General features: G+C 35.7%; 4 protein-coding genes across 5 annotated transcripts; 3 read left to right on the forward strand and 1 right to left on the reverse strand.

The window, feature by feature from the left end:
- The first annotated feature begins 4,801 nt into the window (after window positions 1-4,801).
- On the forward strand, window positions 4,802-8,088 carry LOC110879587 (cysteine synthase). Of its 2 annotated transcripts, none has more exons than XM_022128066.2 (11): window positions 4,802-5,005; window positions 6,131-6,184; window positions 6,278-6,387; window positions 6,478-6,535; window positions 6,602-6,865; window positions 6,947-7,084; window positions 7,186-7,237; window positions 7,322-7,401; window positions 7,487-7,546; window positions 7,635-7,715; window positions 7,852-8,088. In XM_022128066.2, exons 2-11 carry the CDS (start codon window positions 6,146-6,148, stop codon window positions 7,939-7,941), a joined length of 972 nt encoding a protein of 323 aa, XP_021983758.1. In that variant the 5' UTR covers window positions 4,802-5,005; window positions 6,131-6,145; the 3' UTR covers window positions 7,942-8,088. The 2 variants fall into 2 exon arrangements, with proteins under 2 accessions (XP_021983758.1, XP_021983759.1); XM_022128067.2 differs by having other exon boundaries at window positions 4,867-5,005; window positions 6,109-6,184.
- A 198-nt stretch (window positions 8,089-8,286) lies between these two features.
- Window positions 8,287-9,870, forward strand: LOC110876759 (cysteine synthase). Its single transcript, XM_022124917.1, has 5 exons — window positions 8,287-8,352; window positions 9,288-9,404; window positions 9,487-9,505; window positions 9,546-9,663; window positions 9,762-9,870. The coding sequence occupies exons 1-5, from the start codon at window positions 8,287-8,289 to the stop codon at window positions 9,868-9,870; spliced, it is 429 nt and encodes a 142-aa protein (XP_021980609.1).
- Window positions 9,871-10,338: 468 nt separating this feature from the next.
- On the reverse strand, window positions 10,339-13,129 carry LOC110879588 (probable ubiquitin-conjugating enzyme E2 16). The gene is made up of 6 exons (XM_022128068.2): window positions 13,019-13,129; window positions 12,713-12,816; window positions 12,526-12,628; window positions 11,683-11,746; window positions 10,870-10,958; window positions 10,339-10,740 (listed from the first exon to the last, which is right to left on the reverse strand). Exons 1-6 carry the CDS (start codon window positions 13,046-13,048, stop codon window positions 10,645-10,647), a joined length of 486 nt encoding a protein of 161 aa, XP_021983760.1. The 5' UTR covers window positions 13,049-13,129; the 3' UTR covers window positions 10,339-10,644.
- Window positions 13,130-15,452: 2,323 nt separating this feature from the next.
- Window positions 15,453-16,165, forward strand: LOC110876758. The gene is made up of 2 exons (XM_022124915.1): window positions 15,453-15,682; window positions 15,967-16,165. Exons 1-2 carry the CDS (start codon window positions 15,453-15,455, stop codon window positions 16,163-16,165), a joined length of 429 nt encoding a protein of 142 aa, XP_021980607.1.
- Window positions 16,166-21,918: the final 5,753 nt, after the last annotated feature.

The raw sequence follows: 21,918 nt of genomic DNA on the forward strand, positions 1-21,918 counted from the left end.
CATCCACCAAAAACTTCACAGTTCACAATTTCATAGTCATAGATACCACTAGAAAACAGAGGAATAAATAGGAGAATCTTGTGCAAAAAGCCAAAAGGTATATTCCAAAAGCAATAATCCAGAAAAAACTTGATGTTGGATGCAACAATTGGTCGTACAAACGGCATCACTAGGAAAGGCCCTCACTATTTGCACACCTTGGCAGGCTATCTGCACACTTAGGGTTTACATACGCTGCGTATTGGTCAATATGCAGCGTATAGGGTTACCTCAATACGCTGCGTATAGGTCAATACGCAGCGTATGTAAGGGGCAAGTACACGACCAGACAGTCAAACCTAGTACCATGTCAAATCAGTCTGACATAGGGTGCGTATTGATCAATACACAACGTATAGAGGTAACCGTATACGTTGCGTATTGGTCAATACGCAGCATATGTCAGACTGATTTGACACTGATACGATGTTGTCCAGGCACGTGAATAAAGTAATACGGGGAGTAGAGAGCTATACGCTGCCTATTGAAGTAAATTTGAAACTCTATTTATCCATGCATCTCTGGTTCCTTCGAATTCATCTTGTGCTTTCTTTTTCATCTTCTTCTGCACTAATAATTTACACCCCAAACCAAAATAATTTGTTCTGTTTTTTGCTCCATCTTGTTAAAATGTCATCATTTTGGAACGAGAATTATTTCGGTAATCGCTATTCTAACGACACATGGGGAGCAAATGATGCCAATGAGGAGGAGGAGGTTGTGTCTGGAGTCCCTGTTGATCAAAAAACACAGTTGCCAGACTTGAACAAGACTCCCACTCCACCTGTTGATGAACCAAATTACCCGGCGCATCAAGTGTATCCGGATTACGGATACGGGTATGAATCTCCGTACGTGCAACAAAGTGGATACGGTGCTGAGAATGCACCTGTTGATGAACCATATTACCCGACGCACCAATCGTATCCGGATTACGGGGTATACGGGGGTGAAGGTGGATACGGGAGTTACAGTGGATACGGGGGTAAAGGTGGATAGAGTGGATACGATAGATATGGGGGTGAAGGTGGTTACAATGGATACGGGGTGAAGGTGGATACAGTGGATACGATAGATCTAGGGGTGAAGGTGGATACGGTGGATACGAAGAACATGGTGGATATGGTTATGAGCCCCGTAACACATCACTTTATGAACCATCTACCCCGGGCAATCTGTTTCAAATAAATGAGGTATCACATTAAAATAACAATTATTATTATTGTCAAAAATATTATAATTGTAATTATAATTATTATTATTATTGTTGTTAAAAATATTATAATTATAATTATTATTATTATTGTTAAAAATATTATAACTATAATTATTATTATTATTATTATTATTATTATTATTATTATTATTATTATTGTTATTATTGTTAAAATACTATAATTATAATTGTTATTATTATTATTATTATTATTATTATTATTATTGTTAAAAACTATATTTCAATTTAATTATTGAACTTGAAGTTTCGAAAATTGACACAAATGGTCCCTGTACTGTTCAGTTAAGTATGCTAACTGAGTTAGTGTTTAAAGACGAAATCTTTATATGAAAGTTAACCTGGCTAAACCATTCAGTTAAAATAGTTTCAATAATGACCATATTAGTCCCTGAAGTATGAGTTTCATAAATATTATTATTATTATTATTATTATTATTATTATTATTATTATTATTATTATTGTTATTATTATTAACGTAACTTTTTTTAGCGTTTCATGTCTCTAACTGATTTGAAGAATTGGGTACAAGAAATGGGAAAGAAGTATGGTTATGTAATTGTTACCCGTTGATCAAAAAATATTGGCGGTACTACTGGGATGGTATGGCTTGTGTGCGACCGTAGTGGTGAGCACCGTAGTAAAGCAACAGTTAGGAAAGCTGGTAGCAAAAAAATCGGTTGCCCATTTTCATTACTCGCCATCTGGGACGTGACGAAGACACGTGGGAGTTAAAAGTGGACAACGCGAACCATAACCACGAACCTACGACGAGTCTGTTGGGCCACGCTTTTGTGCGAAGATTTACTGAAGTAGAATACAAGTTAGTGGAGCAGCTAACTGCTCAAAACATGGAGCCACGTATCATATTTCAATGATTGGTTATCAGGCACTGAGATCTATGGTTTATCTACGCTGCGTATTGAGCTATACGCAGCGTAGAGACACCTTGTTAATGATTGGTTATCAGGCACTGAGATCTATGGTTTATCTACCCTGCGTATAGGTCAATACGCAGCGCATAGGGTTAACCCTATACGCTGCGTATTGACCTATACGCAACGTAGATAAACCCTAATTTTGCTAGGGCTTGGTGTGCCAATAGGCACACTCCTAGGAAAACAACTTGAAGAAAGTTTATCAAGATTCATGTTCAGTAGGAAGATCTAGTTTTAAAGGGTTTAGTGGATAAAAGATTAGATTTTGAACTTATCATAACTGCTTATGTATTTTTTTTGTTTTTAATAGAAAAGGAAAATGGTTGGTTTAGATTGTTGGTTAAGATAGTTAAGAGGTGGTGACAAACGGTGACGGTGACCATGGTGGTGGTGATTGTGGTGGCGGCTGGGAGAGAGATGGGTGAGAAAGAGAGATAGTTACTATTATATATAATATTGTATTTTAAATTTATAATTATAATGGATAAGGGCAGATTGATCATTTCATAAGTAGGTGACTGGACTTAATTGAAAATTTTAACATAGTTAGTGTTAAAGGACCTAGGGTGTAATGAGATAAAAAAAAAAAAAGACTATGATTGTAATTATTAAAGTTAAAGGTCATCCATTGCAATCTGGTACAAACAAAAACGGACGAAAATCGTAATTTACCCTTAATAATTTCTAATAGAATCAGATAAACACTTAAACAACTTAAAGTACATAAAAAATTTATGTTTTTTTCGTTTCGGTTCAGTTATTGAAAATGGTTATCCGAAAACCAAACCGAAATTTTCGGTTATTAAAAATCCGAAAACCGAACTGTTGATTTTTTCAGTTCGATTTTGTCGATTATTTCGATTACGATTCAGTTACTTCGGTTTTCTGCTCACCCCTACTTATCAATCTAACTAAATATTAATAAAAGACTACAATTAATGCCACATGGTAATTTCTCCTTCAACTTTACAACTATATTTTTATTTTTATTTAAAAGTATTTTGTTATCCTTATTATTATTATTATTATTAAATCTCTTAATTTCAGTTTTAATATTATATATAAAAAATATTTTGTTACCTTATTATTATTATTAAATCTCTCAATTTTAATTTTAATAACATACGGAGGAATATTATATTTTTTGTCTTTTTGTCTTCTTTTTTTTTCTTTTTATGGCATTATGATTTTTCATTTTGTAACAAAACTTTAGTTTTTATAATTTGTGTCAAAAAGGTTAAATAATTTTAGTTTTTTTGTTAGTTTTCGTTTTACGTTTTTCTTATATTTGTTTGTCGTTTGTTGCTATTTAGCACAATGTTTGATAGTTACATTTGGCCCCTCAAGGTTTTTTTTTTCATTCGCATTTGGTGGTCACATTTGGTCTTTTAAGTTTGTTTTAACCCCTCTACTTTCTAATACGCATCATTATAAATTCGACTCCTTCTACGTTTTACGTCACGTAAGTCACTTTGTGTTGGAAATTCGTGTTTTTTTACGCTTTACCTGGTTTTGGTCTTCGTTCGATGCTACTTAGCATGGTTTTACGTCCCCATCTCCTTAACGTCGATAGCACGTTTTATGCCCACTGATCCGCAACACGGGTAGCTTAAGACTAGTTTATCATTATTCCATATATAACTTTGCAACTTTCTTGTGCATAACAACTTGTAAATTGTGTTTTATGAGTTTTTCAAAAAAAAGTTAGAATTTTTTACTTTTAACCAAAAGGTTTTTACCTTTTTCAATTTTAACCCTACATAATTTGTTTTTTAACTTTAACCCAAAACTTTTAATTATTTGCAATTTAACTTCGCAACTTTTGTCACTTATACTTTTCATCTTTCGCAAATTTTCGTTTTACGTATAGTTCTAAAATTTTCGAGTTAATATGACGCAACGTGCATGTGTGGTTCAATGTTTTTACCTCTATTTTTTCATGTTGACAGGTTCGTCGCAACACGCATATCATAGGTGGAGTCAATGTTGGTCGTCGATGACGGTTGTGTGACATTAGTACTACTTGACACACCGTTTTACGCCCCGCCGCAACGCGCGGTGTGCTTTGGGGGGTTTTCAAAGAAAAAATGGTTATGCATATGGTTGTCGTAACGTTGGCTTTGGGGGTTTTCCAAAAAAAATTGATTTTTTTTTTACTTTCACCCAAAAGTATTTCATAAATTACTTTTAACCCAAAACTATTTGTTTTTTTTTACTTTCAACCCAAAACTTTTTATTTTTTGTAATCTATTCTCATAACTTTTTGTACTTTCAACTTTGATCCTTTATAGTTTTCATTTTCCGCAAATTTTTTGTTTTATGCTTGGTTCTAAATTTTGTGACTTAAAACATCGCAACGTGCGTCTTTGGTTTAACGTTTTTATGTTTCATTCTAAATTTTGCGAGTTAACACGACGCAATGTGCGTGTGTGGGTGAACGTTTTTACATCGTTTGTTTTTCCCCGTTTGACAGGTTTAACATAACGTGCGGGTCCTAGATTGACTTAGTTATAACTAAGAAATCCTCGCCGCATTACGGCGGGTCGCAAACCTAGTTATAAAAAAATTACATTCAAAGAATGGGTAGTTGGTGATCAGCCGGTTGGAAGTATTTTATTCGAGCCGGGTCTGGGGACCGGGGGCGGTCTTGGCAACCGTTTCCATTTGTCCTATACTGAATACATCCAAAATATAAAAGAAAGGTGCTAACAAACATCATTCGATGCAAAGTCCACCCCTTCCACTGAACCTTCTTCTTTATCCAAGATTATTAATTTCTCACAAAATTTGAAGGTACCACTATTTTTACTTACTTTGATTCTTACATTCCCACTGTAATTCGTTTGTTATCTATTTGAACCTTCTCTGATTTTTTTTTTTTTTTTTTTTTGCCGTTCAAAAAAAAAAATAACTCTCTGATTTTAGCTAACCAGTTTTCTGTAAAATGAATTTTTGGGGGACACTTGTTGCTCAAGTTTTCATCTTTTATCACTTTCATCTGTGTTTTGTAAGTTATGAATAATATATCCTTGTGTTTTATGGATTCAGGATTCTTGATTTTGACTTTCTGGTTTTTTGCTTTTTCTGTTTGACTTTCTTTTTTTTTTTTTTTTTTTTTTTTTTTTTTTTTTTGCTACTGAAATGAATATGAGAAGAACACTAGAACGTTGAATATTATATGGATTTCTGCAGCTCATCATATGAGCATAAAATTGTTTCATGAGGAAACCATACTCCTTTTGTAGGAAAATGGAAAAAAAATGTACAGTTTGACTATTGTGGTCAAACAAACTGATTTTCAGATTAAAATTGCTAGTATTGATGATTTAAATTATTAGAGAGAAGTGAATACTGGCATTATACCTAAAAAGAAGCAACAGATTAAGATGTTTTAGCATTGGATTTGTTTTAAATTGCATTGATTTCAAGTATGAAAGCACTAGTCTTTTGACCTTAAAAAGTAAAAACATTACTACTTTTTATTGAACACAAATAGCATTGATGAGATTAAAAGGATGATTAATTTAGGATTTTGACAATACTGTTGTCTTGTCAATTTCATATTTATAGGGCCTTAATATGTTTGTTTTCACCTTGTGGGCCTATCCCGTTCGTCCTAACTTCGATTTTCCATTTGTTTCATCTAACATAAGTCAAATGAAATTTTAATATGTTAAATGTAGTGTTAATTTATTCTACAAATGCTCCTAATTGTAAGAAGTGCAAGAAGATTTATAGAGTGACAAGTGTCCAATAACCTAAAATTAAACCCAACCCCCCCCCCCCCCCACCCACCCAAAAAAAAAAAAACCTAAAAAAATCTAAAAAAAACTAATCCGTTAAATGTATTTAATGAAAAAGATGTGATTGAAGATCCTATTTACTATATTTGACAGCTTCCTTTTAATCATCATTCAGTAACCTCAAAGAAACATGGGATCCAACGTTGGAATAGCAGAAGACGCGACCGAAGTAAATCCATTCCTTAAGAATTTGGAACATGTTAATTTCCCATGAGTTCAAGATTCTTAAATATTCTTATACCTTTTCCCACATGATGTGCAGTTGATAGGAAATACACCTATGGTTTATCTTAAAAAGATTGTAGACGGTTGTGGGGCGCGTATTGCTGCCAAGTTAGAAACTATGGAACCCTGCTCCAGTGTAAAAGACAGGTATATTTTCTTGCTTAATGTTAATTCCAACTGTTAGTATGTTCTTTCTTTTTATTTATTTATTTATTTTTTCTGAAATCGAACAACTAGGATTGCGTTAAGTATGATTAAAGATGCAGAAGATAAGGGTCTTATCATTCCTGGGAAGGTTAGATAACTTGCTTTTAATATATAATTTTGTTACAAAATCGTTAACTAAAACGTTTTAGTGAAGACGGTGCTTGTTGAGGCTACAAGTGGCAATACTGGAATCGGGTTGGCCTTCATTGCAGCAATTAAAGGTTACAAACTTATAATAGTTATGCCATCGACATACAGCATGGAAAGAAGGATTGTTATGCGATCTTTCGGGGCAGAATTGCGTATAGCAGATGCGTCCAAGGGCATTGAAGGTATTTTCAAAAAAGTTGACGAAATACTAGAAGAAACGCCAAATAGTTATTTCCTTAAACAGTTCGAAAATCCCGCTAACCCACAGGTATGTCTTTGTTATATGTTATTTCATTGAAAAGAATATGAGAATCATTAAGTGTTAATGTTTATAGTTGTAACCTTATAGATTCATTATGAAACTACTGGACCAGAGATATGGAACGGATCCGAAGGGAAAGTTGATGCTTTTGTTTCTGGGATAGGGACGGGTGGCACCGTGACTGGTGTGGGGAAGTTTCTTAAGGAGAAAAACGCGAATATTAAGGTGATTTTGTTCTCGATATCAAAAATACTAATTTTTTTTCTTAAAAAGGTTTTTAGTTAGCTAATTTAGTTTGATTATCGTTTGGCATAATCTGAATTAAGGTATACGGTGTTGAGCCGAGTGAAAGTGCTGTTCTGAATGGACGGGACCCTGGTATATAACTTAAATACACTTCCATAGTCTTGAATATGTGTTGATTTCGTATGAATTCCCGATGATTTGTATTGGATGATGAAGGATGTCATAAGATTCAAGGAATTGGTGCTGGTGTTATCCCTGATGTTTTGGACGTCGGCATTCTTGATGAAGTTATAATGGTGAGCATGAAGCTGCATTTATTTTTATTTTGTGTAAAAGATAATAAACTTGCTTAATGTTTTATGTTTTTCAAAACCTCTTCAGATAACCAGTGAAGAAGCCATCGAAACTGCTAAGCTTCTTGCACTGAAAGAAGGATTGCTGGTATGATCATATATATGTTTCATAAAAATTGTTACAAATCCATTTTCCCCATATTTGTCGATTTGTCTGTAACATGGGTCGTGTGCAGGTGGGGATATCATCCGGAGCGGCTGCTGCTGCCGCCATTAAAATCGCAAAACGACCAGAATACGAAGGAAAGCTCATTGTTGTAAGATGATCTTAGTCTCCCTCAACTTACAGTTTCAGGATTCATCAAAACATGATATTGTTGTAGCTAATTAGATTCAGTTTTCAATTTTTCATGCTCTATCTGATTAACATATCGTTTTACTGGTTTGTACCAGGTTGTTTTTCCAAGCTTTGGGGAGCGTTATTTGTCAACGGTGCTATTTGATTCTGTGAGGAATGAAGTAGAAAACTTGCCAGTCGAGTGAGTCGTTGATCACAAGGCGGGGTTGTGAGACTCTGTGTTATTTGGCTGGGAAAGAACATCTTTCGTTTTATTTTAAAGAAATTGTACTTGACTTTGTTGAACAGTTTTACAGTATTTAATTATTGGTCAAGAATTGGTTTCTAACTAACATGAACCCTCACCTCTTCTTTAATACTAGAGTCTAGAGGTTTTACCCTCCTATGTGTATGTGACTACATGATATGAACAAACACATGGCCATGATGATAATCTAAGATAATTAGTTAATGAATTTCACATAACACTTTTGTTCCGCATAATCGTGACAGTTAAATTAGATGGATGAAATTCTTGCAAATCGACCCTGATGGGAATCCTTGATAAGATTAAGGATTGTTCACATGTCATCAACTCTTTCGTTGCGCAAAATATTGTAAAACAGATGTACAAGACCCAACAAACTTCCTTATAAGTGTGGAACAACTGGGGACCCTAAAGAGTTCGAAGCAACCTAATTCGAACATGCATGCGTGCATGAGCGATGAATGCAATATAGTTCTTTGATGACACACTTTGCAATTGAGAGAAAAAAAAAAGTTAAATAAATAGATTAGACCATCTACAATTAGTTTGTTTTTTTAATCCTAGGACACGGAGGTAGAAGACTTGACAGATAAATATCCGGAGGGCCCACAAAAAAGGAAAGACTCATTCGCGTTATTGGCGACATTTACAAGGACCGGCCTATCCAGCCAAGAATTGAAAAATCTAAAAGGACGAGGACCGTAATTCAACAATTTGGTAGTCAAATTTGCTAGTATTTATGATTTAAATTAATACAAGGAAAGTGAATACTGGCATTAACTAAAAGATGCAACACATAAAGAGATGTTATGAATTCAAGTATGAAAGCACTAGTTTTTGGACCTTTAAAGTAAAAAACATTACTACTTTTATGGAACATAAGTAGCATGATGAGATTAATGATAATTAAGTTAGGATTTTGTTGCCTGTCTTATTAACTAATATGCTTGTATCAACTTTGCTGATTGCCCTAGCTTCAAATTTCATTTTCACATAAAACAAAATGATTAAATGAAATTTTGATAAAATGTATTTGATGAAGAAAACAGATGTGACTGAAGATACCATTTACTATATTTGACATCTTCCCTCTAATCATCATTGATCATTCAGTAACCTCAACGATTAACAAAATTGTTTTAACCTCGTAGATCTATTATGATTTTATGTTTTAGATTGTGTGGGCTCTGTCTTTTTATCTCTGTGTCAAGTAGTTATTATTAGTTTTTATATGCAGTTAGGGGTCTCAGCGATATGCAATGGCTATGCTTGTTTGTTTGTTAGGTCCATTATGAAGCAACAGGACCAGAGATATGGAACGGGTCTAAAGGGAAAGTTGATGCTTTCGTTGGTGGGATAAGGATGGGTGGCACCATGACTGGTGTGGGAAAGTTTCTTAAGGTGATTTAATTTGTTCTTGATTTTGAATTATTAAAGTTTTCTAGCCAGGTGAGGTAATTTGGTTTGGAATAAATTGAGTTAGATATGCGGTACTGAGCCGAGTGGAAGGAATTGGTTTTCTAAATGGACTGGATGCTGAAGGAGATCATAAGATTCAAGGACTGGATGCTGAAGGAGATCATAAGATTCAAGGAATTGGTGCTTGTATTGTACCTGTTGTTTTGGATGTCAACATTCTTAATGAAGTTATAATGGTGAGCATGAAGCTGCAATTTTTTGTTTCTTTTGTATAGAAGATAATAGATTTGCTTAATTAATGTTTTATGTTTTTCAAACCCTCTTCAGATAACTAGTGATTAATGCAGAGGCCATTGAAACTGCTAAGCTTCTTGCACTGAAAGAAGGTTTGCTGATATGGCTATATTACATAAACACTGTTACAAATCCATTTCCCCTGCTTGCTTGATTTGTTAGTGTCGGTGCGCAGATGGGGATATCATCTGGGGCGGCAGCAGCTGCCGCCATCTGAAGAGTACTGCATCCAATGTGGTAAAAATTAACGAAATTGTTGAACTATGTGAAAGCAATTTTCTACCCTCCACTTTATCACGCTCTCAAGATACGATAAAACAACTCATGTAGACTATTATTCAATGACGGCGATAACAAACAAGACTAGCGAGTGATACAAGGAGTTTTAGATACTAAAACTTTGATTCTATAACAAGAAGATGATTTTATGCCATACTGAAGTTATAAAAGAAGGAAATTTCCCAAATTTATTTCCTTTTAAATTCCTAAGACAACCAACACACATGATGATGATGCTTGAAAATTATTAGTTGGTGAAGTTAACACATTTCATGCAACCAGACCTTAATCCTTGCAATCAACAGAAAACACTTGTTAACCTGAACCCTAAAACTAGGTCATGGGGATTGAATTAGATGATATGATTATGTAGATTAATAATAACAATGTCAAACTTTGTCATTTGTGGGGACCACTTTACAAGAACACCATCACATCATAAGACATAAGACATACGACATAGGACGATCATTCATTCATTTTTGACTCACAGACATACCAGTTTTCCTGGAGTCAAAATAACAAGTTTATAATAATGTAAACCTTAATCTCATGATTCCTTTTTCTTTTCTTCAGAGGTGGAAGAGTAGGATATGAAAGGAAATCACATCAAACACTGGATTTCATTTATGTATCGTTTTTTTTAATGTTATACTTTATCGTCGTGAAACCACCATCTCGTCTCCTTTGGAGATCTCCCGTTCCTACAGTTCTTCACATAGCGTTCATCGTCTGCTGGTCGTTGCTGTAACACCAATACATTTCAAATAAACATGTTACATTCCTTTTTTAAATAATAATTACCTCAATTCAAAGTCCAAATTTTCTTTGTTGAATTTGAATTTGAGTGATGATAACAGATTAAAAAACAAACCTTAGAAGTAGAGCTTGATAGCATGGAGAGAATGCTGATGCATACAGAGCTCACCGTCATGGCAGGGGACCATGAATCATACAATATATCTGTGCAAGTAGCCAAACACACCCATCAATCAAGAAATATACTCATATATCTGACTTTAATGGTAGATGACTAGTAGCCCAAATGTTTATTATTCATAACAGAATTGATCTTGTGAAACCAAAACGGATCATAAACTGTTTTTCTATTTCTTTCATCCCAAAACGGCATAGCTTGGGCACCCGTCAAAAATGTTTTTTTTTTCAAGTAAACACAAGCTTCTCAATTTAATTACTACATTTAGAATATAATATATGTTACGTTAAGAAAATCAAGACTACATAAGGTCTATTCATTTAGGCCATTTTAACATTTTCTGGGTCCTGTTTGCAAGACGTGAGAAGAAATGAAGATGATATGGTAGGTCCTATTGACGTGACGCGATGAGAAATGAGGACGGAGCCTACATAATGGACCCTAAAACATCCACCGTTTTGACACCTTTTAATTAAACTGTTTAGTTGAATAAACTCTACAACCCACATGTTCAAAACCTATAACCATTAACTGCAACAAAAGAAGAAAATCTTCAATAAAAAGAAATCTCTCAATTGTGTATAGATTCCATTATTAGATCTATGAGGCTCGCATATTTGAATAAAACTGGTTTAACATTAACTGCTAGAAGTTAAGCTCATACAGCACATAAAGCGACAGCAATTTGGTGAAATGTTAACTGCTATGCAAGAGGTTTTAAAACTATATGCAAGATGTAATGAGACATACCTAAACAAATATGACCATTGCTATAAATGTGTGGATGAAGTGGAGCGGGAGGAACAAAGATAACCTGCCAAACCAACATAGTAAACAACCAACAACCATAAGGAAAAAAAGACACTTAGCAATTACATTGAGCTGAAAAAGAGAAACTCGCTGCAGTAATTTACAGAACTCCTAAACTTCCACAAAAAATCAAACAGCCTAATAACATAGTCAAACCAACTTACATAATATGATACACACCAAAATATAACATTGACATACTCTTTCTTGTAATACAATATACTACATATATGGAGCATAGAGATCCAATACCATCCGACAAAAAAGGCAAAAGATTAATCAGTTATATAAACCGTGATCCTTAAAAAAGTTCCATATCTATACTGTAACACCAATACACCATATGTCAATCCCACATCCTCAGCGGACATGGACTGATAAAGAAAAACCTGACCTCAAATCCCATCTACGAATTTTGGGTGTGTTGGTCGTGTATGAGCGGAGAGCTCTACTGTAAGCATGATCGGGTGAGGTTAAGCATGACCTAGCGAGCAAACTGCAAAGTGGACTATATCGTTTGGTATGAGGGGCCGAACGTCACATGTGTCTTGTGCGAAATGAGTTTTTAAAGAACATCATGACATTTAATGATAGACAACCTCACAAGGATTATGATAGTCCAGTTATAAAAAGGTGAAACTTAAAATCTACCACATTTGAAATACCTTCAACACACATACACCCAAAGGCAGCAGTAAAAATCCAAAATTAACTACAGTCAAAACAGTAAACACATATCCAATTTACACAAAAAGTTAAATCATCATAATTCATAAATGTCACCTGTGGGGCTTCCATAGGGTAATGCTCAGGAAAATCAACTTGCAACTGAAAAGTTTCATTAGCATACAAGGTCCCCGGTGCACCGTTGACTTCAATCACCCATCTTCAAACCAAAAATAACACAAATTCAAACCATTAAACCCTAATTCAAAACAAAATTAAACCAAAACAAACATTAACACCGCACCTTTGAAGATTATCGGTGACTTTGTGTTTGAATCCAGCAGGTGGATTCACCTGCCATTCCATTAACTCTTTCTGGAGACGATTTGTTGCGATCTTGCTTAGCACCTGCAATTCGAGCAAAAACGAGTGATCATCAACACAAATAATAACCGTTGGATCGGTAATTGAATCTCAAATTGCGTCGAATTGTTCAAATTACCGAAATTAGGGATATGAAAAAGTAGATGCATATATACAATTAGTGATATATGTATAATATATGAAGGAGAAGAGAAGAGAAAACGATGTAGAGATAGAAGTAGTATACCTTGCGAGAAGAAGCCGAGGGGCTAGTCATGGCTTCTAGAGAGAGAGAGAGAGAGAGATGAGTGTGTGTTTTTCTGTGTGTGTTTCTGTGTCGAGAGGGCTTTAGTGCTTCTAAAAGGGAAATTTTTACTTTCTACCCAGATACTATAACTATATATCAAATAAACCCACAACTATGACCGGCATACAAGATTACTCCTAAAACTTATTGTGTTCGACCTCCACGGCGTTTGTAGAATCGGACATGACATTGAACCGATGGTCTTACTGGTTCACTAGTCGAACCGGATAAATAGATAACACCATAAAAGTTTAGAAAATAAGTAACGAAAAAAGATAATAATTGAATATAAACAAGTTTAAAAGCATTAATAATCTGATTCGTCATAAAATACTTTTAATACCAACTCTTGTAAGGTTTAAAATAGTATTACTTTATATTTAACAGATAAACTAGGGTATTTGTACAAGTTTTTATATTTACTTTTGTGTTTCAAAATATTTTTTTATAAATAAACTATGTACTTAAGATCTTATAGACATAAAACAATTTAACGAGATGCTAGAATAGATTGTAAAATCTGGTGACCTCCATTCTCAACCGTCGTAAGTTCAATTCATGGTGCCAACAACTATTTTTTAATTTTCCACATTTATGTTCAAATCCTAGAAATTATCCCACATGAGCCGAGTAGAGGAACTCCAAAGGCCATCATATCTATAAAATAAAGCAAACATCCTCATATATACTAATCCGTTCCAAATAAAGCAAAATGGTTTGACCTAGTTTTTTGCTCAACTCGGTTTACGACAAAATTGGCCAGTTCTTTGTAAAGCAAGTGATATGAAAACAAACCAGTGACCATGCCGGTTTCTACTCAAACCAGCTAGACCATCTGGTCTGGTTTTAAGAACACTACAAAAAACACTGAATCTTTGGTTTTAAATCATAAGTTTTTCTTGTGAAACTACAATACTAAATTACTTTAGGGTGTATCATGTAAAATTAGACTTTATTAGGGGCCGTAATACAAATCTCTTTTGTTAAAAGTGGAACTCGTGATTGAGTGTGGAGTCAAAAAGTTGGTCTTGATCGGACGGTCGGAGTGGATCTGGTGCGACCAGACTGCGTGCATTTTACGGTGTTACCTAAGGACTGTTTGCCACGTGTCGTTGTCAAGGAATACACTGTGTTCCATTTTGCCCCTTTTATTCGAGAAGAATCTAGTTGTTACCCCCAATATCTTAATTCTCAAATGCTTCCAGAAAACGAATTATTCTTTGAATTAGGGGGTGTTTGGCCTAGCTTTTATTTTCTTGGCTTATGTTTATATTTTAAAGTAGCTTTTTTTTTTTTTTTTTTTTTTTTTTTTTTTTTTTCATTTGATAAGTTATTTTTAAGTGTTTGGATTAGTTTATATTCTACAAGTTGATAATTAATAATCAATCTTTAGTTGTTTGTTAAGTTATTTTGTATTATGGGAATGAGTATAATATCATTGTGTGTAATGAGTAAAAAACCATCTTCTTCAAATAAGCTTATTCAAATAAGCTAAAAAACCATGTTCCCATAAGCTTCTTGGAATTAGCTTATATAAGCTAATAAGCATATGCTTAAAAAGCTAAACCAAACACCCATTAGTGCTTATTTTGTAAAAATAAGCTAAAAAAGCTATAAGTTTAGATAAAAAAGTTAGGCCAAACACCCCTTTAGACTATGGGTGGGTGGGGGGTGGGCGTGACCTGCTTGGCGTCATGGACCTTTAACATCCGCTGCTCCATCTCAGGTTAGCGTTTTGGTTAGCATTACCTGTTTGGTGTGGCAATGTTGCTTGACGTGGGGCGTAGGCCTAGGGTGACGTGGCTGCCATGGTTGGTTATTCTTTGATGACCGTTATGGCTAGCCGTTAGGCATAGCCGTTGACCAACGGCTATTTAAAAAAAAGAGTTAAATGTCATTTTAGTCCCTGTGGTTTGGGCCATTTTTACAGTTTAGTCCAAAGGTTTCATTTTTCACATGTGGGTCCAAAAAGGTTTCATCGTTGCCATTTTAGTTCACTTGGTTAACTTTATCCATTTTTCTGTTAACGAGAAGAGCAATTCGGTCATTTTATATGTAATTTTGTTAATTAGAAAGGCAATTCGGTCATGTAAAATGACCGAATTGCCCTTCTCTTTAACAGAAAAAATGGATGAAGTTAACCCAGTGGACTAAAATGGCAACGATGAAACCTTTTTGGACCCATAGGCGAAAAATGAAACCTTTGCACTAAGCTGACAAAATGGCCGAAACCACAGGGACTAAAATGACATTTAACTCAAAAAAAAAAAAAAAAAAACAAATTCTTCTAATTTTTTCTACCTTTCATTTCTTACTCATTTTTAGCATCCAAAAATTGAAAAACCACTATCAAACTCCCAAAAAAATATATAAGATGGCTCTTTCAAGTTCAAGCGATTCGTATGACAAATTTGTTTTGTCATCCTCATCGGACGATGGGGCGGAATTATTATTATTAGCAGTGTCGATGGTGGTGAAAGCTATTGTTGAAGATGCAAATGAAGGGACTTCCCAACCCCAACCCAAACGGAGGAAATATATTGTTCGTGAACGCGAAACCGCAAACGATTTGCTGGCAAGCGATTATTTCTCACCCGAACCAACGTATGGTGAAAGAATGTTTAGGCGTCGTTTTCGTATGAGTAAAAATTTATTTTTAAGAATATCAAAGTATTTAGAGGATAATTATGTTTTTTTTTCCGACAAAGACCCGATGCACGTGGTAATTTAGGAATTACCACATGGCAAAAGGTTACGGCCGCCCTAAGACACTTGGCTTAGGACAATAGTTCCGACATAATGGACGACTATTTAAAGATGTCAGCACTAGTAGCTAGGGAAAGTCTTCACAATTTTTGTGCGTATATCATTGAACTATATATGAAAAGATACTTGAGAAAACCGGCGTTTAGTGATATGCAACAAATTTTGGAACATCACGCTAAATATCATGGTCTCCCCGGGATGATCGGTAGTTTAGATTGTATTAAATGGGAGTGGGAACTTTGTCTAACTGCATGGCAAGACTCTCACACAAGTGGATATCATGGAATGCCGGTTATGATGCTTGAAGCGGTTGCACCATAAGATCTTTGGATCTGGCATGCATTCTTTGGTATGCCCGGTTCATATAACGATATACACATTATACACCACTCGCCCATTTTCAATGATCGAATAAATGGTATTGGACCGAAAGGAACAATTTTTTTTTGTAAATGGGGTTAAATACAAGTATGGGTACTATCTTGTTCATGGAATTTACCCTAAGTATGCTGTTATGTGAAATCATTTTCAAGAGATGGAACCCTAGATCCTAAAAGAATAAAGTTTAACAAACTTCAAATGGCGGCACACAAAGACATCGAGCGAGCATTTGGTGTTTTGCAGAAAAGGTGGCGCATTTTGTGTCACGGCCCCCGACCCACCCTGGACGAAATCGGGAGCCGCGAGCAGCCAAGTGGTACCGGTGGTTATTTAGAAAGTATTGCAGCGGAAATTTCATCAAGACCGTGAGTTAGGAAAAATATCAGATGTAACAACTGCCACTAAAATCGGTAGTAAGGACAATAATTAGTTAATAAGAAAACCCTAATTAAGACACCCAAGTAATTCTGCACTAGCCCTAAAATTTTCAGAATGATCGGAATCAGGATCAGGGCCCCTAAAACTCGAAGGGGGTAAACCCTAGTTGATAATTATCTTAAATAAAATGATGGAAACGTCTGATTGGCCAATTCCATTGATTCATGCAAGCTACTCCCGTGCATGGCAAGTCTATGACCTATAGGTATCCCTTACGGACCGTAAGGGATCAGGCTTACGGTCCGTAAGCAGGGCCAAATTTTGGTTATAAATAGCCGACATTGGCACTTAGTTTCTGGTATTAAAACGACGTAAAACTTCTGTGTGTACGTCGAGTTATAAGCAATTCAGTTCACCACACACACACACGATCACGAGGTGCTGCCGCAATCAGGGTAATAACTCGATCGCTATTACGATTCAACGTCCGATCGATTATAACTATCCAACGATTGTCCGAGTGCTGCTCAAATTGAGCTTGTACTTTGTTATTCATTGTGATTTCGACTTGAATGTTTGAGTGCTGTTCGAATTCGGACTATGCTCTGTCATTCGTTGTGAATCCATTGAATTGTTAAGTATTGCACTTGATAATAGTTGTGAGTGTTTAATCTCGTGAATTGACGTAACTGCTGAATTAGTTACTAATCCCGTTTGTGTGTGCATTGTTATTTAAATTAGGTTAAAAGGCTAATCAGTAAAGCTTATACTCTGCTCGTAAATCTGCAATGTGAGTCATTCCTCTTTTATAAACTCTTTTCTCACAGTTTGTGAGTCATTCTCTTTTTATCAAACGTTTTACAAAACTCCAAAGTTATTTTCAAAGTTATAGTTACAGTGATTAAGTCTATGTAATCACCAAAGTACAGCCGGTATGTGGGGTTTTGTATACATTACTTAGTTCCCGTCACACTTAGACAACGAGTTAGCCAAGGGGTGATCTGACCACAGTCACAGACACCATTTGGACAACGAGATAGCCAATGGGTAGTCGAGTGACAAGTACTGTGGGTAGTTGGTTTGATATCAGAAACATTGTAATTCCCCTTAATACTGTAGATTATAACAAATGTGTCGTTTTTAGTAAACTGAATGATTCACTCAGTATTTCCCCGCTGACAAAACATTTTTCAAACATGTTTCAGGTGATCTGGTATGAGCAAAGAAAAGTGCCGTGGAGCACTCCCAGCTTAGAAAAGTGGCTCAATGTAAACAAATAAATGAACATGTTTTGAAAATAAAGATTTCCCTGAGAAATCACAGTATTGTAAATTTTGGGAATTTATTCCTAAATTATGAAACGAGCAGTTTAAATTATTATAGAGATCCTGTTTTAAAAAGACTTCCGCTGTCGCCTAAATTAAATACCACGGGATTCCTGTCCCGCGGCTCCTGAAACGGGTCAAACCGGGTCGGGGGCCGTGACAGGAAAAGGTGGTATCAGAGCCATTGTTTTAAGCTTACTGATTAAGCTCATTGTTCTAATTAATTTAAGTTTATCAAAGGTTTTATTTGGCATTCTGTGAATATATGCTTATTAACTGATTAATTGTTAAAACTACAGTATGGGTAAACAAAAGATTTATGCTATCTATCGCAAATTGGATAGTACACCTAAAGAACAGGGAACCTCTTTCTCCAAAACTCCCACCAATTTAGAAGAGGGAATCTTTGTCCGTAAAGCAAATTATGAAAACCCACTTACACCGGAGAAAAGGAATTCAATCCTTAGATTCAGGAAATTAATAATAATCCTCCAAGGGAAAATAACTTAGATGAAAAATGGGCAAATCTGTATCTACTCGCTACTGTAGCAGAAAATGCAAATCTTTAAACTTTAAACCTAGAAATATTTACTTCCTAGTAAATAAATAAATAAGATCTGAATGTGTTCTGTTTGCTGTATGTTGTACAAACTGGTATGCAATAAAAATGTTTATTTGTTAAGCTTTGTTCCAAAGTTTTAACTTAGCATTTTGTGCATTTTGCATATATGCCGTACAGCATGAATGAGATGTCGAAAGCATTTCAGAATCTTAACCTCTATCCTGTACCGATTGAAGTCTCCCACAACTTCACTGGTTACATTGCTGACATAGAAGAACCTCTGGAATTCCAAGCTCCACCGCTGGAAAAAGCCAAACCTAAAAAGAAGAGAAGATATGTAGGGTGGCGAAAAGTGCGCAGAAGGAAACCTAGGAGACTCCCTAAAATAGAAAATCCTGTGAGTGTGAGCAAGGGAAAAGAAATAGAAACCGGAGAAAGTTCCAAGCCAGCCGAACTAGGGATAGACCTAAAGCAAAAGGGAATAGAGATCGGAGAAAGCTCTAAACAGTCTGAGGAAACCACATTCCAGGACGAAATAGATCGCCTACTGGATAATTGTGATGTTCTAGAGCCTATCAACGATAATCTTTTCTCTTATCCTGCTACAGCCCAATTCCCAATAAACCTAGGACCAGCCATTCCAGACCCACTAGTTCACACCCGACCATTAGGCCAAATGGAGGAATGGTGGACCAATGACTGGCAATTCCAAAATATAGTTAATAGTCCCTATAGTTTTCTCCCACAGTTTGATCCAGAACCTGTCCCTAATCCGCCAATGAGCTATGAAAATTTAGCTGAGCTACGTCAGTTTGGTGAAGAACTGATAGGAACCGGGAATAGGATCAGGGAAATAGGGGAGCAGATTTCTTGGAAGTACGACGAGAGGGAACGTCGTTACTGAAACTGCCAGTGGACCAAAAGATAGGAAGGGTTGGAAAAGTTTGTTTGTATTATAACTAATATAGTAAAACTGATTCTGTAAAATGGGCAATAAAACACTGTAAGATAAAAAGTGTGTATTGAAGCAGGTATAATATATAAAACAAAACAGAAGTCGAAGTATCGACAATTTTGACTATGTTTGCATATTATGCTGATCTATGTGTTTTTGTGTATGTATCTGTAATTTTGATATTAATAATTAGACACTAATAATTTCTAATTAGCAGATGGAAAACGCTAATAATGAACCAGTTAATGAAATAAATCAGTCTGAGCAAAATCAGGAAGATCAATATATAACTAGACAAGATATTGAATACTTTATTGCTCAAGGGATAGCCAATGCTATTCCAGAAATTGTGGCTGCTGTTCAGAAACCTGCCGAACCACAATTAATTCCTAGTAAACGTATTCCGGAAGATAAAGGCAGTAACAGCATAAACGGAGGCGGCAATCATGACGATCATGATCCGCAACAGGCTCCACTCCCTAAAAGAATGAAAGCTGCAACGCCTGGTTGCACTTACAAAGAATTTCTTGCCTGTAAACCCGTAGAATTTGCAGGCAATGAGGGGGCAACTGCAACACTGCGTTGGTTAGAGAAAACCGAGGCAGTAATTGCAATAAGTAAATGTGCTGAAGAAGATCAAGTGATGTATGCATCAAACTTGTTCAAAGAAGGGGCGTTAGAATGGTGGAACACGGTGCTACAAGCAAAAGGAAGAAGAGTGGCCTATGCAATAAATTGGGAAGAATTTAAGCGTCTTGTCGAAAGAAAATTCTGTCCCGAATACGAGAAGGAACAAATGGCAAATAAGTTCCTGAGTCATCGTATGATAGGTGTAGACTGTCGAGGATATACTTCGACATTCTTCGAATATGCGAGAGTGGTACCTTCCCTGGCTTCGCCAGAACCGGTACTTATTTCCCGTTATATTTGGGGATTAATTGGAGAAATCCGTAACATCGTTAAAGCTGCGAGACCACGCACAATTGACGATGCTGTAGAATTAGCTAATACTTTAACCGATGAACTAGTCCGCACCAGAGAAGAAGATCGCAAGAAGGAATTGGCTCAGAAGATTACCCAAGGATTTCGTGTGGGTAATAATAGCAATAAATTCAAGAAAAGAGGAACCGAGCAATACTCGTCACCTCCTTTCTGCAGAAATTGCAAAAAGAAACACTATGGACAGTGCAATATATTTTGCAACTTCTGCAAGGCGAAAGGACATCGGGAAGAAGACTGCAGAAGGAAAACAAGAATCTGTTATAACTGCGGAGAAACAGGGCATATCAAACCTGAATGTCCTAAGTTAGCCTAACCAGTAGACAATAAAATAAAACGGCCGATGGAACTGCTAAGAAAAATGCGCGAGCATTCCAGCTGACCACTCAAGAAGCCGAACTCATTCCAGACGTGATAGCGGGTACGTTCTTAGTACATAACGTCTATGCAAAAGTATTATTTGATTCTGGTGCAAACCAAAGTTTCATTAATACTGCATTCTGCCAAGCTCTTAACTTACCTCTAAATACCCTTAGGCAGATCTTTTCTGTTGAAACGGCAGATGGAAATTCTGTCATCATAGACAAGGTTTTGCAAGAAGTAAAAATAGAATTATTAGGTCATAAGTTTTCTGCAAACCTGTTACCTATGAATTTAGTCGGATTCGATGTGGTATTAGGAATGGATTGGTTGATAGCCAACCATGCTCGAATCCTGTGTGATAAGAATTCTGTAGAAATCCGTACTCCCATAGGAGAAGTAATTCTAATTATAGGAGATAGACCTCGGAAGCCACTGAAATTCATTTCAGTAATGAAATTGGCCAGTTATTCAAGGAAACAAGAAATGGTGTATATGATTTCTGTAATCATTAACACTAAAAGTAAGGAACTCCAGGACATCCCTATAGTTTAAGAATATCCAGATGTTTTTCCTGAAGAATTACCTGGTTTACCACCTGATAGGGAAGTAGAGTTTAGAATTCATTTAATTCCAGGTACTGCACCAATAGCTAAGACACCTTATCGATTAGCACCTACTGAAATGCTAGAATTGAAAAAGCAATTAGATGAATTACTAAGCAAAAGATTCATACAACCTAGTTCATCCCCTTGGGGTGCACCAGTGTTGTTTGTGAAAAAGAAAGATGGATCAATGAGAATGTGTATCTATTATAGGGAATTAAATAAGATTACAATTAAGAACCGATACCCATTACCTAGGATTGATGATCTTTTTGATCAATTGCAAGGAGCTAGGTATTTCTCTAAGATAGACTTAAGATCTGGATATCATCAGTTGAAAGTATAAGAGGAGGACATACCTAAAACTGCTTTCAGAACTAGGTATGGTCATTATGAGTTTACAGTCATGCCTTTTGGATTAACAAATGCTCCAGCTGCATTTATGGACACGATGAATAGGATCTGTAAACCATATTTGGATAAATTTGTAATCGTGTTCATTGACGATA

This window comes from Helianthus annuus, chromosome 9 (assembly GCF_002127325.2).
Source record: "Helianthus annuus cultivar XRQ/B chromosome 9, HanXRQr2.0-SUNRISE, whole genome shotgun sequence".
NCBI classification, from domain to species: domain Eukaryota; kingdom Viridiplantae; phylum Streptophyta; class Magnoliopsida; order Asterales; family Asteraceae; genus Helianthus; species Helianthus annuus.

Bases quoted from the DNA above. Each gene is read 5' to 3' on its own strand.
- LOC110879587 (XM_022128066.2), top strand. From the start codon at position 6,146: ATGGGATCCAACGTTGGAATAGCAGAAGACGCGACCGAA. The intron at 6,388-6,477 runs GTATATTTTCTT...TCGAACAACTAG, and splicing joins TGCTCCAGTGTAAAAGACAG to GATTGCGTTAAGTATGATTA. The intron at 7,402-7,486 runs GTGAGCATGAAG...AAACCTCTTCAG, and splicing joins TTCTTGATGAAGTTATAATG to ATAACCAGTGAAGAAGCCAT.
- LOC110876759 (XM_022124917.1), top strand. From the start codon at position 8,287: ATGGGAATCCTTGATAAGATTAAGGATTGTTCACATGTCATCAACTCT. The intron at 8,353-9,287 runs GTAAAACAGATG...TTTGTTTGTTAG, and splicing joins CTTTCGTTGCGCAAAATATT to GTCCATTATGAAGCAACAGG. The intron at 9,664-9,761 runs CATGAAGCTGCA...ATAACTAGTGAT, and splicing joins AATGAAGTTATAATGGTGAG to TAATGCAGAGGCCATTGAAA.
- LOC110879588 (XM_022128068.2), bottom strand. From the start codon at position 13,048: ATGACTAGCCCCTCGGCTTCTTCTCGCAAG. The intron at 12,817-13,018 runs GTATACTACTTC...CTCGAATTGCAG, and splicing joins CCTCGGCTTCTTCTCGCAAG to GTGCTAAGCAAGATCGCAAC. The intron at 12,629-12,712 runs GTGCGGTGTTAA...TTTGGTTTGAAG, and splicing joins GTCACCGATAATCTTCAAAG to ATGGGTGATTGAAGTCAACG.
- LOC110876758 (XM_022124915.1), top strand. From the start codon at position 15,453: ATGGCTCTTTCAAGTTCAAGCGATTCGTATGACAAATTTGTTTTGTCA. The intron at 15,683-15,966 runs GTATGGTGAAAG...ATATATGAAAAG, and splicing joins TATTTCTCACCCGAACCAAC to ATACTTGAGAAAACCGGCGT.